A 16,006-nucleotide genomic window follows, 5' to 3' on the forward strand; every position below is an offset into this window, starting at 1 on the left:
CAATACGGTTATTCATTTAAGACAGAGAATAATTGTTATTCTATTTACATGAATAAAACCTTCTATGGTCATACACACAATGTTGATGGTTTATTGAATCTTGATCGTAGTAATACACATATCCATAATATTGATGCCAAAAGATGCAAAGTTGATAATGATAGTGCAACATACTTGTGGCACTGCCGTTTAGGTCATATTGGTGTAAAGCACATGAAGAAACTCCATGATGATGGGCTTTTGGAATCACTTGATTATGAATAATTTTATACTTACGAACCGTGCCTTATGGGAAAGATGACTAAAACTCTGTTCTCCAGAATAATGGAATGAGCTAATGACTTACTGGAAATAATACATACCGATGTATGTGGTCTAATGAGTGTTGATGCTCGTGGCGGGTATCATTATTTTCTGACCTTCACAGATGATTTGAGAAGATATGGGTATATCTGCTTGATGAAACATAAGTCTGAAACATTTGAAAAGTTCAAAGAATTTCAGAGTGAAGTGAAGAATCATCGTAACAAGAAAATAAAGTTTCTACGATCTAATCGCAGAGGCGAATATTTGAGTTACGAGTTTGGACTTCATTAAAACAATATGGAATAGTTTTACAGCTCATGCCACCTGGAACACCACAGCTTAATGGTGTGTCCGAACATCGCAACCGTACTTTATTAGATATGGTGCGATCTATGATGTCTCTTACCAATTTACCACTATTGTTTTGGGGTTATGCATTAGAGACAGCTGCATTCACTTTAAATAGGGTACCGTCAAAACCCGTTGATACGACACCATATGAACTGTGGTTTGGCAATAAACCTAATTTGTCGTTTCTTAAAGTTTGGGGATGCGATGCTTATGTCAAAAGGCTTCAGCCTGATAAGCTCGAACCCAAATCGGAGAAGTGCGTCTTCATAGGATACCCTAAGGAAACAATTGGGTACACCTTATACCACAGATCCAAAGGCAAGATCTTTGTTGCCAAGAATGGAACCTTTCTAGAGAAGGAGTTTCTCTTGAAAGAAGTGAGTGGGAGAAAAGTAGAACTTGATGAGGTAATTGTACCTTCTCTCAATCTGGAAAGTAGCTCATCCGAGAAATCCATTCCCGTGATGCCTACACCAACTAGAGAGGAAGCAAATGATGATGATCATGAAAACTTCAGATCAAGTTACTACCGAACCTCGTAGGTCAACCAGAACACGATCGACACCAAAGTGGTATGGTAATGTTGTTCTGGAAGTCATGTTACTGGACCATGGCGAACCTACGAACTATGAAGAAGCTATGATGAGCCCAGATTCTGATAAATGGTTTGAGGTCATGAAATTTAAGATATGATCCATATATGAGAACAAAGTGTGGACTTTGGTGGATTTGCCTGATGATCGGCAAACCATAGAAAATAAATGGATCTTCAAGAAGAAGACTGATGCTGACGGTAATGTTACTGTCTACAAAGCTCGACTTGTTGCGAAAGGTTTTCAATAAGTTCAAGGAGTTGACTACGATGAGACTCTCTCACCCGTAGCGATGCTTAAGTCTGTCCGAATCATGTTAGCAATTGCTGAATTTTATGATTATGAAATTTGGCAGATGGATGTCAAAGCTGCATTCCTGAATGGATTTCTGGAAAGAAGAGTTGTATATGATGCAACCAGAAGGTTTTGTCGATCCAAAGGGTGCTAACGAAGTGTGCAAGCTCCAGGGATCCATTTATGGACTGGTGCAAGCCTCTCGGAGTTGGAATGAACATTTTGATAGTGTGATCAAAGCATATGGTTTTATACAGACTTTTGGAGAAGCTTGTATTTACAAGAAAGTGAGTGGGAGCTTTGTAGCATTTCTAATATTATATGTGGATGACATATTGTTGATCAAGAATGATATAGAATTTCTGGATAGCATAAAAGGATACTTGAATAAGAGTTTTTCAATGATAGACCTCGGTGAAGCTGCTTACATATTGGGCATCAAGATCTATAGAGATAGATCAAGACACTCAATTGGACTTTCACAAAGCACATACCTTGACAAGATTTTGAAAGAGTTCAAAATGAATCAGTCAAAGAAGGAGTTCTTGTCTGTATTACAAGGTGTAAAATTGAGTAAGACTCAAAGCCTGACCACGACAGAAGATAGAAAGAGGATGAAAGTCATTCCCTATGCCTCAGTCATATGTTCTATAAAGTATGCCATGCTATGTACCAGACCAATTGTGTGCCTTGCTATAAGTTTGGCAAGGGAGTACGATAGTGATCCAGGAGTGGATCACTGTATAGCGGTCAAAGTTATCTTAGTTACCTAAGAGGACTAAGGAAATATTTCTCGGTTATGGAAGTGATAAAGAGTTCGTCGTAAAGAGTTATGTCGATGCAAGATTTTACACCGATCCAGATGACTCTAAGTCTCAATCTAGATACATATTGAAAGTGGGAGCTATTAGCTAGAGTAGTTCCATGCAGTGCATTGTAAACATAGAGTATTTGCAAAATACATACGGCTCTGAATGTGACAGACCGGTTGACTAAACTTCTCTCACGAGCAAAACATGATCACACCTTAGTACTCTTTGGGTGTTAATCACACAGCGATGTGAACTAGATTATTGACTCTAGTAACCCCTTTGGTTATTAGTCACATGGCAATGTGAACTATGGGTGTTAATCACATACATATATGAACTATTGATGTTAAATCACATGGCGATGTGAACTAGATTATTAACCCGTAGGGTCCGCATGCTTAACGTTCGATGACGATTTGTATTATGAGTTATGTGATTTGATGACCGAAGTTTGTTCGGAGTCCCGAATGAGATCACGGACGTGACGAGGAGTCTCAAAATGGTCGAGAGGTAAAGATTCATATATTGGAAGGCTATATTCGGACATCGGAAAGGTTCTGAGTGATTCAAGTATTTTTCGGAGTACTGGGGAGTTACGAGAATTTAACGGGAGAAGTAATGGGCCTTATTGGGCCATTCGGGAAAGGAGGAGGCAGACCAAAAGGGAGGTGGCGCCCCCCATGGGTCCGAATCGGACTAGGGGGCCCCCTTGCCCTTTCCTACTCCCTCTCTCTTTCCCTCTTTTCCTTCTCTCCTACTCCGAAAAGGAAAGAGATTCCTACTAGGACTTGGAAGTCCTAGTAGGAGTCCATACTCTTGGCGCGCCCCTAGGGGGCCGGCCTCTCTCCCTCCCTCCTTTATATACGGGGGCAGGGGGCACCCTAGAACACACAAGTTTCTCTTAACCGTGTGCGGTGTCCCCCTCCACAGTTACGCACCTCGATAATACCATCATAGTGCTTAGGCGAAGCCCTGCGCCGGTAACATCATCATCACCGTCGCCACGCCGTCGTGCTTACGGAACTCACCCTCGCCCTCAACTGGATCAAGAACATTAGGGACGTCATCGAGCTGAACGTGTGCTGAACGCGGAGGTGCCGTACGTTCGGTACTTGATCGGTTGGATTGTGAAGAAGTTCTACTACGTCAACCGCGTTATTGAAACGGTTCCGCTTTCGGTCTATGAGCATACGTGGACACACTCTCCCCTCTCGTTGCTATGCATCTCCTAGATAGATCTTGCGTGATCATAGGATTTTTTTTGAAATTACTGTGTTCCCCAACATGCAGCACCATCACATCGATGAGTGGTGCCCAAGGGAGGACGGGGTGGCGAGACGCAGGTGAGAGTGTCGACGACGCAGGAGGGGTGCATGTCGGTCCAACAGTCCAGATTAAAGTGACCTGGGCCTGGCATGACGCCAATCCTCGGAGAACCAGCTCGCCGTGAGAACCTGTGATGTACCCAAGATTGCATAATCTGATGATCTGGCCTAGGGCAAAGTTCTCGATTTGGCCGAGGTGGCCAATCGAGTCAGTGACGAATGTGGCAGTGCCGAAGACGAACATTTGACCCGGCGCGTCGATTACACCGATGCCGATTGGAGATCCCATCCGAGCTCTATGTTCACCAAGCGGGACTTGCATGGGCCACCACTGTCGAAGATGATTCCGGCGGATCCTTCGATAGGAAATCCTGGCAAGGTGACTAGATCAGAGGGAAACCAAGGAGGCGAGTTTACCTAGTTTTAGGCCCTCCGATTGAGGTAAAACCCTACTCTTGCTCTACGTATATTGCGATTGAAGTGTACAAAGTACATGTATAAGCCAAGAGATTATAATGTATCTATCGACTGGCTCGACCCCGACTTAAGTAACATATCGGGGTCCCTAGGATTACACAACTAGTCGGCTACGTTGGTGGAGGGGAGTCCTCCACGGCTCCGGCTTCCTTGTCTTGGATGAGAAGGCCTCCAAGTCTTTTCTTACGAGGCCCACGGGTCGGTCTGATGACCTAAGGCGAAACCAACCTAGGGGTCCTCGGGCCGGCCTACTTGGTCCGACAACTGATAAGGTGAGGCACCCTTGGATCATAACACCATCATCACAAGAGCATGTGAGCTCGGAACCATAATGACACCTTCATTATTCTTCTATTCTTTGGGCCTAGGACCCTAGGTAGTCGATGGCTATTCACACCTATGTCTTAACACCAAAGTTCAAATCCAAGTTTTATTTTTGTATTAAAGAATCCCAATTTAACATTAAAAGTATAGCCATTGACCTTTCAAAAAAAATCAACCTGTAAGGAATATGTAATTTTTTGCAATTGAACAGGTCATCGAGGAAAAGGAACACAGCTCAAAGAAAAAGAAAAAGGAACAGAGGAGAAACAAAACACGGAGCAAGAACCTTTCCAAGAAAACTCAGAGCAAAGCATCTACGCGTGGAGGCGTGGAGCCCACGCACCAAACGTCACCGCCAGCGCTCCTTCCTCCGTTCCCCAATTCCCCTGGAGGCGCGCCGCATATCAGCGGCGACATTGGGCGGCGATGGCCTCGGTTAGGCCCCCTCTCCGCCGCCTCGCGCTACTGCTTAACAGCCGCATCCGCGCCAACAACCGCTTCCTCGCCTCCGCCTCCACCTCCACCTCCACGTCCTCCTACCCCACCGCCGCGGCAGCCGGCGCCACCACCACTGAGACGCCGGCGCCGGAGGGGCCGGAGGTCGTCAGCATGACGGATAACTGCGTCCGTGTAGGTGTCTCGCAACCTCTTTATTTCAGTAACTACTCTCTGCTTTGCTGCCTCAAGGGACAATTTTTTCATAAATTTGGGGATATATTTTAGGATCTTATACGGATCGATATTCATTTTATAAGATTTAACTGTGGAGTTTGTCTATATTTTTCCTTCAGTTGTATAATGACTCTGTAGAAATTTAGGGGTTTAAACTCCGAGGTTATCATTCTGGGAGGATCTCTGAGTTCTTAACTTCTAATTTGGTATGAAGACTGCAGAGTTCTATGTATGTTTGGTAATACAGATCATATACTGTTCTTCGCTCACAAAATTGTTGTGCTATTATAAGGAAAATGTGTCACTTACTCACCTCCGATACTTATTATGTTCTGTTTTTTACTTCTTCAGTTAGTTTAGCACGTACAGTGTCTGATCATGTAATTTGTTTGCTGCAGAGGCTCAAAGAGTTACATACTAAACAACCATCTGCTAAGGGCAACATGTTGCGCTTGAGCGTTGAAGCTGGTGGTTGTTCTGGATTCCAGTACACCTTCTCACTGGATAGCAAGGAAAATGCTGATGATAGGTTGGTGGTCATGCTTCAGATTGAGGTTTCACGATCTTTGTTTGCAACACCATTTTTAGTGGGACATGCTCCGAAATGTTTTTGTGGAAGCAATGGAGCATCAACGTCTACCACCATTGCCTGATCAGGGTACAGTTGCATGTCTCACATGCTGTCGATTTAACTGTAGGGTCTTCGAGAAGAATGGCGTTAAGTTGGTTGTCGACAATGTCTCATATGACTTTGTGAAAGGTTCAACAGTCGATTATGTAGAGGAATTGATAAGCTCAGCATTTGTGGTTAGTTTTGAATGGCTCTATTGCTCAATACCTGAACTTGGGCACTATTTTAGATTACCCAATTGTAAACCTACTGTTTTATGCTTAGGAATGTTCTCTGATTTCTGTTTGTGCGATGTGCAGGTTTCAACCAATCCAAGTGCTGTTGGAGGCTGCAGCTGCAAGAGTTCCTTCATGGTTAAATAATTCGAACATTAGTAACTTTAAGAGGTAGCCTGACAGAACTTTATGTTGCATTTTTTTGAATTACTACAATACTTCGATACTTCCAAATAAGTCCCTGTTATTGCTACTATCTTAGGAATCTTATGTAACCTACTGCTTTACTAGAATGTTTTTGTTATGTGGATGCATACCCATTGGTGGCGTGGGCCTAGCCTGCCGGATTCTGCACAGCCATCTTAATGCTTGGTGCCCAAGTCTTGGACTTCCATAGATATCTTAGACATAAATTATGGTTCTGTTTCCAAGTTTGTTACGTGAGCTGGCTATAGAATGCCAGACAGATATTATGGTGGGAGGAGAAATCGATAAAGAACCCCCCTCCTCTCTCTCCTACTCATGTTACCGTTAACAAACCCCAGTGGCATTGCTGCCTGCTGGGCAACACTTCACTGGCCTTGAAGATCTTCTTGCAATGATGTTAGCATCATGGCGACAGGGTACCCCGGGCCCGTTGTAATGGGCCGAGCTCGGCGCCACAAAGATCCAGCAGTACACCATTGTCAAGTCACATCATCGACAACGTCAAGGCCAAGGAGAAAAAGAACTAAGGACCAGTACTTAGGACTCCCCCGAGCATGGTTCCCCGACCAGCTTGGTCAAGGCGTCGCCCCCGAGCATGATGATTTCAGCAATGGCAGCCAAACATAAGGAGCCAGGAGAAGTGCGTGGGGCCTGCCCCTGAGTAGAACTTTGCTCCTCGTGGGCCCTCTTGGGGGTCTACCTGATGGCAAAACATTTAATGCAAGGCCTGCGCAACTCTCTTAGAGTTCCAAGGCCCGATCGACGCATTAAATCCAGGCCTGCATACCTACGGCGATCTATGCTTCGTAGATACTCATCATGAGTCTACAGTACGACGGTTCCTCTCCTCCCAAGACGATAGTGCCTGCCTCTTATCAGAGATGTGACAGGCGCCCCACCTTTTTGACTTTGGCACCACCACGGAGGCGTTCCTACATCAGCCTTGTGCCACTGCTCTATGGGCCCTATTGAGCTGTCGATGGCAGGATGGACGCATTTCTCGAGGAACTGACTCGGCTTGTTGTCTACTACCTCACGACCGTTTGATGGGCCCATTTGGGGCTTGCAGTTTGTAACCCCAAAGGTTCAACGCATGAACTTAATTGTAAAGGCCATTGTGGTACCCCCATGCCTATGTAAGGGGAGAACCGAGGCCATAGCAAATGACCGACTCTTGTTAGGTGATCTCTCTCTACGAACTTAACAGAAGACCAAAGCTAGGAGAAGAACAAAAGAACTATCCCGAGCACTAGAAGTGCCCCGAGCAGTTGCTTGTAACCACTCATATAAGCTGATCAAGAGCTAGAGCAGGACGTAGGGACATCTTGCGGTGGCTTGAACCTGGGTAAGAAACCCGTGTCTTTGAGCGTAAAGTCCACTGAAGTGTTTTAGTCCTTAGCAAAACAAACAAGGGGTCTAGCGTTAAACCTCGACATCGACGATCACAAGTCAACATCTGGCATGCTAGGTAGGAGGCTAAGGCTTCGGCTTCGAACCGGTTGCCTTAGCCATGCCCTTGCACGAATTGTGGTTGCGACGACAGTAACATCGTTCGTCATCGGTGCGTGCGGATCCTCACAGCATGGATGACCACACTGTGCAAGTGAACGATCCAGGCGGCCGTGCTGTGGACTGTCCGAATTCTTCAACCCCCTCCCGTTTTGGTGGAGGATGAATCTCCCATGGGCCCTTTGCTTTGGGGGGTTGCTGGACATCGCCTGCTGCTAGTCGATGGTTAGAAGCGCCTGCGTCTCGAAGGGACGCGACCCTTCTCGCTCGATCCCTTTGATGGCCTCGTTGCCATCACAGCCGCCGAGTCCGCTGCAAGGCAATGCAAAGAAGCATCGTTTTGCGTCCCATCTCACCATCACCGCTTTCATGCTTGTTGATGATCTCCATGATGTCCTTGACCACAAGAGAAAGGCAAATGCCCCAAAGAAGGCACTAGCGAGTGATGTCCCGCATCCCTCTTTGACGAGCATGGCCTCACGAATGGGTGGGAGGTTCGAGCCCCATCGACAACCGACACCAAGCACGCCGCAAAGGACATCTCGGTGCACGCAACAGGTGCCACGATTGGGACGAGCGTACTACCCACCGTGACCGAGACAACAGGCTCTTAGGAGTGGAAGACCGTGGCATGCATCCGTGGGGATGCTTCCGCACCCGCTTCACGCCGCCGGCTCAAGTTGCTAGCGTGGTAAGTGAACGCGGTGCTCCCAAGCATCGGCGCACCCTGACCACTCAAGTGGTCGAACACCCCAATCATGTTCAGCCATGAAAGCCACCCCAGGGTCTTGTCGGTGATCTCCCCGACAAACATGCTGGTGGACGGAGGCATGGGCCTCAACATCTTTCCCTCGACGTCTTCGATAAGATGCAAGTGCCCCTAGGGCGCCTGCGAGCGATGTAGGCGTTTACAGTGCCACTCGGGCAGGTGTCCTTGATGGTCGCCTTCGGTACCAGAGGCACTACCGGAAAGAAAGCATCATTTTTGACATCACCAAACTTGACCTCCATCAAGCACCCGAGCACTAAGATTTCATCTGAGCAAGGTGCATAGACTAAAAAAAGCTCGGTTCGAGGTGATACACCTTGAGTGGCTCGCCTACCCCGTCGTTGTCCCGAAGGCTAACGACAAGCTAAGGATGTGCGTCGACTTCACCGACCTTAACAAAGCATGTCCCAAGGATTCCTATGCACGGCATAGATCAGATCATGGATTCCGCAGTGGGATGTGATCTCTTGTGCTTCCTAGATGGATATTCTGGTTACCACCAGATTCACATGGCTAAAGAGGATGAGGAAAAACAACATTCATCACCCCTGTTCGAATGTTCTGTTACATCTCCATGCCTTTTGGCTTGAAAAACACGGGCCCCCCATATCAACGGGCCATGCTCATCGCACTGGAGTGCCAGATAGGTTGCAACATCAACGACCTCTTCGTGAAGACCAAAGATCAAGCCACACTCCTTGCGATCTTGCAGAAACCTTTGACAACCTTCGCCGCATGTGCATGAAGCTTAACCCCGAGAATTATGTTTTTGTGGTGCGTGCCTTCGACGAAGCTCCCGGGCTTCCTTGTCTCAAGCAGGGGCACAGAAGCCAGCTCTGAGAAGATCAACGCCATTAGCCAGATGCGCCCAGTCGCCCAGTGACGCACCTCAAGGACATGCAATGCCTCTCATGCTGCATGTCAGCCTTGGGGAGATTCATCTCCAAGCTCGAGGAGCGAGGCCTCCCCCTATTCAAGCTCCTCAAGAAGTCGGGTCCATTCAAGTGGACCCTAGAGGCCGAACAAGCACTCCAAGGCGTCAAGCAGTCCCTCACCTCTCCGCCGATCCTGGTGGCACCAAGACCCGAAGAGCCATTGCTGCTATATACATCATGGCCACTCCCGAAGCCGTGAGCATATTCTTGGTGGCGAAACGGGAGGAAACGTCGGAGCTTGAGCTCAGGCCCGAGCCCCCGGCCGCTCATGCGTCAAATCAAGCTGCTGGGTCCAAGCTCCCAGCACCTTCTGAGAAGATGGCCGACCCCGAGCTGGCAACCGAGCCCGAGCTCCCGCCCAGCCCCGAGCTGGCAGGCAAGCCCAGGCTCTTGTTTGGCCTTGAGCTGGTCGAGGAGCCTGGGCGGGCTCCCACGAATCAAGGACGTCTCGTACAACGACCAATCTACTTCATGAATGAAGTCCTGCGTGATGCCAAATCATGGTACCCGCAGGTCCAGAAGCTACTCTATGCAGTTTTGGTCTCATCAAGGAAGCTGACACTACTTCCAAGCCCACAAGGTGTCCGTCGTCAGTTCCTTCCCGCTTGATCGCATCCTTCACAACCATGCGGCCATTGGTCGCGGCGTCAAGTTGTGAAGTGGGTGATTGAGCTTGGGGAGTTTGATCTCTGCTTGTCAGCTCCCACTCTATCAAGTCGCACCCTAGTTGACTTTATCACAAAAATGACACCAGTGCCCGAAGACAAGGAGGAGGAAGTGTCCTTAACTCCCAGATCGTCGGTCTTCCCGAACACTGGACGATGCCCTTCGACGGATCCTTCACGCTCCAAGGCCTGGGGGCTGGAGTGGTTCTCACCTCCCCGACGGACGAACAACTCCAGTACGTTCTGCAGCTCCTTTTCAAAGGTGCCATGAACAACATGGGCGGATATGAGGGGCTGCTCGCAGGCCTCGGAGCCGCAGCCTCCCTCGGAATTCGATGCCTACTCATCAAGGGTGACTCCCAGTTCGTCATCAATCAAGTGTCGAAGGGCCATCAATGCTTGGACTCACAAATGGCAGCATAACTGGCTCAGGTCAGGAAGTTGGAGCGACACTTCGACGGCTTGCAGCTACAACACGTGCCGTGACAACGAGCTCGCCGACCATCTATCACGATTGGCCTCCCGTCGGGAGCTGGTCCCTGTCAGAACCTTTGAAGAAAGGCTCTCTCGACCATCACCAGGTGGCAGGGCCGAGGGCTTATGTCAGCATCACGGGGGACAGGTACCCCGGGCCTGCTGTAATGGGCCGAGCTTGGCGCCACAAAGATCCAGCAGTGCACCATTGTGAAGTCGCATCATCGACAACGTCAAGGCCAAGGAGTAAAAGCACCAAGGACTAGTACTCTGGACTCCCCCAGCATGGTTCCCCGACTAGCTTGGGCAAGGCGTCGCCCCCGAGCATGATGATTTCAGCAACGGCAGCCAAATATAAGGAGCCAGGGGAAGTGCGTGGGGCCGCCGCCGAGCACCTTCAACTCCCCCGAGCAGCAGCTCTGATCCTGGTGGGCCCTCCTGGGGTCTACCGGCTGGCAAGGCATTTAATGCAAGGCCTGCGCAACTCTACTCTCTTAGAGTTGGAAGGGCCGACCGACGAATTAAATCCAGGCCTGCATTCCTACGGCGATCTACGCTTCGTAGATACGCATCATGAGTCTACAGCATGACGGTTTGTCTTGTCCCAAGACGGCACCTGACGCTTATCAGAGATGTGACAGGTGCCCCACCTTTTTGACTTTAGCACCAGCACGGGCGACGTATCTACATTAGCCTTGTGCCACTGCCTTATGGGCCCCAATGAGCTGTAGATGACAGGATGGATGCGTTTCTCGAGGAACCGACTTGGCCTGTCGTCCACTACGCCACAACCGTCTGGCGGTCTCGCATGGAGCGTGCAGTTTGTACCCCGTTCAACATATCAACTTAATTGTAAATGCCATTGTGGTACTCCCCAGGCCTATATAAGGGAGGACCGTGGCCAAATCAAAGGATCAGTTCTTGGTAGGTGATCTCTCTCTACGAACTTAACAGAAGACCAAAGCTAGGAGAAGAACAGTAGAACTATCCTGAGCACTAGAACTGCCCCTAGCAGTAGCTTCTAACCACTCATATAAGCTCGTCAAGAGCTAGAGCAGGACATAAGGTAATACACCTCGCGGTGGCCTGGACCTGGGTAAAAAAGACGTGTCTCTGACATGAAGTTTATTGAAGTGTTTTAGCCCCTAGCCGAACAAAAAAGGGGTTTGCCCTTAATCCCCGGTATCGACGATCACACGTCAACAAACGACTTCTCCCTAAGCTCCTGGGGGTCATATGAACTTGGTATCAGAGACCATGATCTGTTCTGATGATGTTGAGTATTCTCTTCTAATTGTACTTCAAGTCCGGTTGCATTAGAATTATATACCTAGCACAGTCTTTTTCAACATACTGTGGCGTATTGAATCTTTTTGCAATACAGCATTCTTGTATAATGAACTGATTACAACTAGAACGACAGCCATATGTTAGCTGAACACAGCTTCTTTGTGATTCGAGATACACTTGTAGAAGATAACCTACATAGCAATGAATGAGATAACCTACGAATATACTCATACAGGTTAAAATTTTGTACAATTCACTGGATACAAAAATTTCTACTTACAAAGGCCCAATTCAATATATAAACTTTAAGCTGTCCAGTTTTTTTCTGATCTGGTATTCACGTGCCCGTGTATGTTGTTATGGACAAAAGTTCCATGAAAGCCATAGGGCACTCTTTGTGGCAATGTTATTTTTGCAACAGGAGCACCTTCAAATTTTTGGGTATCAATAATGTGCACCTGCAACATAAGACATAAAGCTTCAAAATTGGACTCGTGTTTCATATGAAAATTGGGGTGTGTGTATGTAATGTGTTACAATGAAAACTTGCCTGTGACGTATTTGTTCTTTCATTATGTACAAAAGAAATTATCCATCCATCATCTTCATGTGAGCCACCAACTCTTGGAACAAATGATGCTCCAGAGCAGAACTCATCTTCACTAAGCCGATGAATTTCCATCTTTATTAGATCTTCCGCCGATGTCTGGTGTACAGCTTGAATTTGAGTGAGGAAATCTTGGTTAAATAGTAGCTGAACTGATGCACGAAGCTGATTTATACATACCTCTGTATTCTCTCTCTCCTCAAGGCATAGTTTTGCAAAGCCCCCATACTTTGGGAGTACTGTAAGATATAACGAAAAACCGAGTCAAGCTGTGATACATAGTACTGTAAACGCGGAAATAGACGTAGGCGCCCAATGTACATGCTCGTAATATAGACAGTGTTGTTTGATTTTAGCAATACCTTTTTCACTACTGCCAGCAGATCTTGTTAAAGAATCCACTATTTGTGCGTAGCCATAACTATGACGCACGCCTGTGTAGTGGTTATTGATCATTGGGAATTCCAAGGAGCACTCGGTGCCAGTCAAATATTCCCCTGAAACAGTCTTCGTTTTCAGGTTTAATCTCCATTCAAACAGGCGAGAGAATAATTTCTCATTAATTCCTTGTTTCATGGCCTTGCCATCTTTTTTAAGCTCGGATCTTTCAGGGAGTATGTCCTGTTTGTTTAATCTTGGCCCTGGTATGACGGAGTCTGCCGAACGGAGGCCTTGAACAACAACCTAGGCCACCAGGAAAAGATGAAATTTGTAGTGTAGGTAGTTGTGAGCGACTTGAAGGAATGGAACACATATTTTTCTCAATAAATGTCAGTATTTATTTACAAATATATGAAAAAAGCTAACAAGAGAATACTATGTACCTCATCACCTTCTTCGAAGCAGTTGATAAGATGGAACATGCAGAATGGTTCAACATCGAACCACATAACTGACTCTGCGTCACCATAGCGGGGCATAATCCCAATTCTTGCATAGCCTTCCTTCTCAAATTCGATTAGCCTATGCAACGGGTAATATGTGATTTTGATTTTACAAAATTATGTAGCTGCTTATTGTTGGATAAGTTTATATGAAGTACTTACTGACCGCCTGTAGTGAGTCTACCAATGTCAATAGTAAGTGGTATATCTATGATTATGTTGTACCTACATCAAGAGAAACAATATCTGTGAATTGCTATCATTGTTTACCATAATATTCTACTCTATTCTAGTATTACCAATCAAGTTAAAAATTCATAAATAGTATGCACTGTAATCAATAAATTGCTGGGAGCAAATGGTATTTCTTAAATCCACATACTTCAGAGTAACTCCTATGTCGTGACAGAGTGTAGATCTGTTCAGCTTGAGGTCAACTTTATGTTTTAGTTTGGTTCCATCATCTGCAGTCAAATAAACTCGAGTTGTGGTTATAACTTGATTTCAACCTTGGCACATGAACATGGTGTAAAATTCTAGAGAAGTGCAACATATTATAAATTACCTGAGACAACACCAACAACCAGGAAAGGCTTCTTTGCATCTGAGCCAAAGATGACAAGTTCTCCTGATCCAGGAGCTACCTACAGTCATTTGAATGAAGTGCCTTAAATCAAACAGATGACTGAACAAGGATAACAACATGTGCATGTATTTGGAAACATCTTGTAATCATACTTTTGTATGCAGTGTGGTGTTTTTTTTTGCAGTTATTCATTATTATCTGCAACATATATGATAGTGTAAAATAGAGTACCTCCTCTTTTTTAACTATATATTCATATATTTGCTTCTGAATTTCTGATAAACCCTGGACTTCTGTTATTTTTGCAGTTAAATAGCACATTTGGTACGGACTACTCATCTTGCAAAACGCAGGGTTATATAAGCAAGGCATGTAACATAGATGATAGATAAATCCGACGTGGTTGCTTTTCCTCCTTTTTCCAGATCAGATCTGGAGTAAACTTCCATCATATGTGCCGCATCTCAGTTCTTTTCACACCTGGGTTGTATTGTTCACTTATTTTTTGAGCCAACAGATTGAGGACACGGATGTAACTGAAACAAGGATGTTAATTCTGTTCTCTGGCAGATGTATCAATAAAATTAAATAATCTTGTTCTCTCGCAGATGTATCGATATGTTATTCTTTATTGGTTGATATTTAAGATCAAGTTACTATGTGACTGCAGTATTTGTACCTTCTATAGTTCTACCTCTGTAACTAAATATAAGAAGTTTTTGCAGTTGAAATTGAACTGCAAGAACGTCTTATATTTAGCTACAGAGGTAGTAGTAGTTCTGTTCTTGTGGTCTATACTTGCTTGATTACTGTTCTTGTTAGCCATGGGGTTTATGAAGGATAGAGCTGCTGGTCACCCATACCTTTGGGTGTGCTGTGAAGGGCCGATCCCACTCCCCACCAATGTCCCAGGTATTGCCTGTTTCAAGATTTTGTATGCAGATTTCCTGGGGCTGATGGCTCTCTGCGACAGCGTACACCCTACCCGCATGTTCAAACACATTGGTGTTGGTGATGTTCTTGTTCACCTTGCCAAACCTCAGCTGCATTGCATGTTTACTCACACTTCAGGTTAGGGTTTCTAGTAAACAACATATGTATACTTTGGATTTGCAAGTGTTAATTACATAGTTGAAAATGTAGGCGGCGATAATTGCTGCCGAGTCACCCTCGATAGCAGGGAGGAAGCATGGTTTCTGGCGGTCTTGCTCGATCTTCAATGTTTCGGATTGCACGTAGCGGTTGTCGTAGGAGACTGACCAAGAAGAAGCTGAACCGGTCTTGGTAAAGTACAGGGCATGGAGCATGCCCTCGCCCTCAACCCATATCTCACTGGACTCCCCAAAGACGGAGACCGTCGAATGGAGGGCGCCAAAGAGAGGATTGGAACCTGTTATAATTTAGCTGACAGTTAGCTTCTTGTTTGCTATTCCTACTGCACTTACTTACACCACAGCAACCAGAAAAGATATAGATGATCACCATTTCTGATGTACACGCCCTCGGGGAAATCTTCGGGTATCTCTCCTTCAATCTGGAATATCTCTATGGATCCACCGATTTCATCGACCGGTGCAAAGTTGCTCTGCAAACATGCCACAGGCAATGTTAATTTTGCGAGAAAGGAAGCACGGCTGAGTTTCTGGGTTGTCATTGCCAAAAAATTTTACCCTGGAAATTGCAATAGAGTTTCCTGGACTGGAGTACCTCAGATGGGAGCAGAGCTTGATGAGTAAACTTGAAGGTTGAGTCAACTATTGCATCCAGAAGCCTCTGCGGCGCCTTCTTCAGCACCCGCGAGGCATCGTCGATCCTGGAAGAGAGCTGCCTTCGGAGCTCCTGGATAGAAGATTTCTGAAGCAAGAGGGCATCAGATAGAAACTTCACAAGAAACAAACTGTCAGAAACCGGGAAACGTCTAGGAGACGGAGGGAGGGTCGACCTTTGGGTTGGAGGTTAGAGACGAGGACGAAGTTGTTGCACTGAGAGAGAAAGCAGGCCTGTAGTAGGCACGGGAAGGCCTCAAGGCATGCGGAGGAGAGGTAGTAGTTTTCAGCATTCTGATAGTGACAAAGCCTGA

The 16,006-nt window shown here is 46.3% G+C and overlaps 2 protein-coding genes across 3 annotated transcripts; one reads left to right on the forward strand and one right to left on the reverse strand.

Moving 5' to 3' along the window:
* Positions 1-4,792: 4,792 nt before the first annotated feature.
* Positions 4,793-14,535, forward strand: LOC119308828 (iron-sulfur assembly protein IscA-like 2, mitochondrial). Its single transcript, XM_037584990.1, has 5 exons — positions 4,793-5,112; positions 5,553-5,683; positions 5,853-5,961; positions 6,085-6,171; positions 14,235-14,535. The coding sequence occupies exons 1-4, from the start codon at positions 4,909-4,911 to the stop codon at positions 6,145-6,147; spliced, it is 507 nt and encodes a 168-aa protein (XP_037440887.1). The 5' UTR covers positions 4,793-4,908; the 3' UTR covers positions 6,148-6,171; positions 14,235-14,535.
* LOC119308827 (carotenoid 9,10(9',10')-cleavage dioxygenase-like) lies at positions 11,986-16,006 on the reverse strand. 2 transcript variants are annotated; one of them, XM_037584989.1, is made up of 13 exons: positions 15,869-16,006; positions 15,634-15,780; positions 15,409-15,511; positions 15,054-15,316; positions 14,790-14,969; positions 13,906-13,984; positions 13,723-13,804; positions 13,503-13,565; positions 13,281-13,419; positions 12,819-13,140; positions 12,637-12,695; positions 12,400-12,555; positions 11,986-12,307 (listed from the first exon to the last, which is right to left on the reverse strand). In XM_037584989.1, exons 1-13 carry the CDS (start codon positions 15,983-15,985, stop codon positions 12,155-12,157), a joined length of 1,863 nt encoding a protein of 620 aa, XP_037440886.1. In that variant the 5' UTR covers positions 15,986-16,006; the 3' UTR covers positions 11,986-12,154. The 2 variants fall into 2 exon arrangements, with proteins under 2 accessions (XP_037440886.1, XP_037440885.1); XM_037584988.1 differs by having other exon boundaries at positions 12,400-12,695.

This window comes from Triticum dicoccoides, chromosome 5B (assembly GCF_002162155.2).
Source record: "Triticum dicoccoides isolate Atlit2015 ecotype Zavitan chromosome 5B, WEW_v2.0, whole genome shotgun sequence".
Lineage (NCBI taxonomy): Eukaryota > Viridiplantae > Streptophyta > Magnoliopsida > Poales > Poaceae > Triticum > Triticum dicoccoides.

Bases quoted from the DNA above. Each gene is read 5' to 3' on its own strand.
- LOC119308828 (XM_037584990.1), top strand. From the start codon at position 4,909: ATGGCCTCGGTTAGGCCCCCTCTCCGCCGCCTCGCGCTACTGCTTAAC. The intron at 5,684-5,852 runs GTTGGTGGTCAT...ATTTAACTGTAG, and splicing joins AAGGAAAATGCTGATGATAG to GGTCTTCGAGAAGAATGGCG. The intron at 5,962-6,084 runs GTTAGTTTTGAA...TGCGATGTGCAG, and splicing joins TGATAAGCTCAGCATTTGTG to GTTTCAACCAATCCAAGTGC.
- LOC119308827 (XM_037584988.1), bottom strand. From the start codon at position 15,985: ATGCTGAAAACTACTACCTCTCCTCCGCATGCCTTGAGGCCTTCCCGT. The intron at 15,317-15,408 runs GTGATCATCTAT...AAATTATAACAG, and splicing joins GGGCGTGTACATCAGAAATG to GTTCCAATCCTCTCTTTGGC. The intron at 13,985-14,789 runs GTATGGGTGACC...AAATGACTGTAG, and splicing joins CCTTCACAGCACACCCAAAG to GTAGCTCCTGGATCAGGAGA.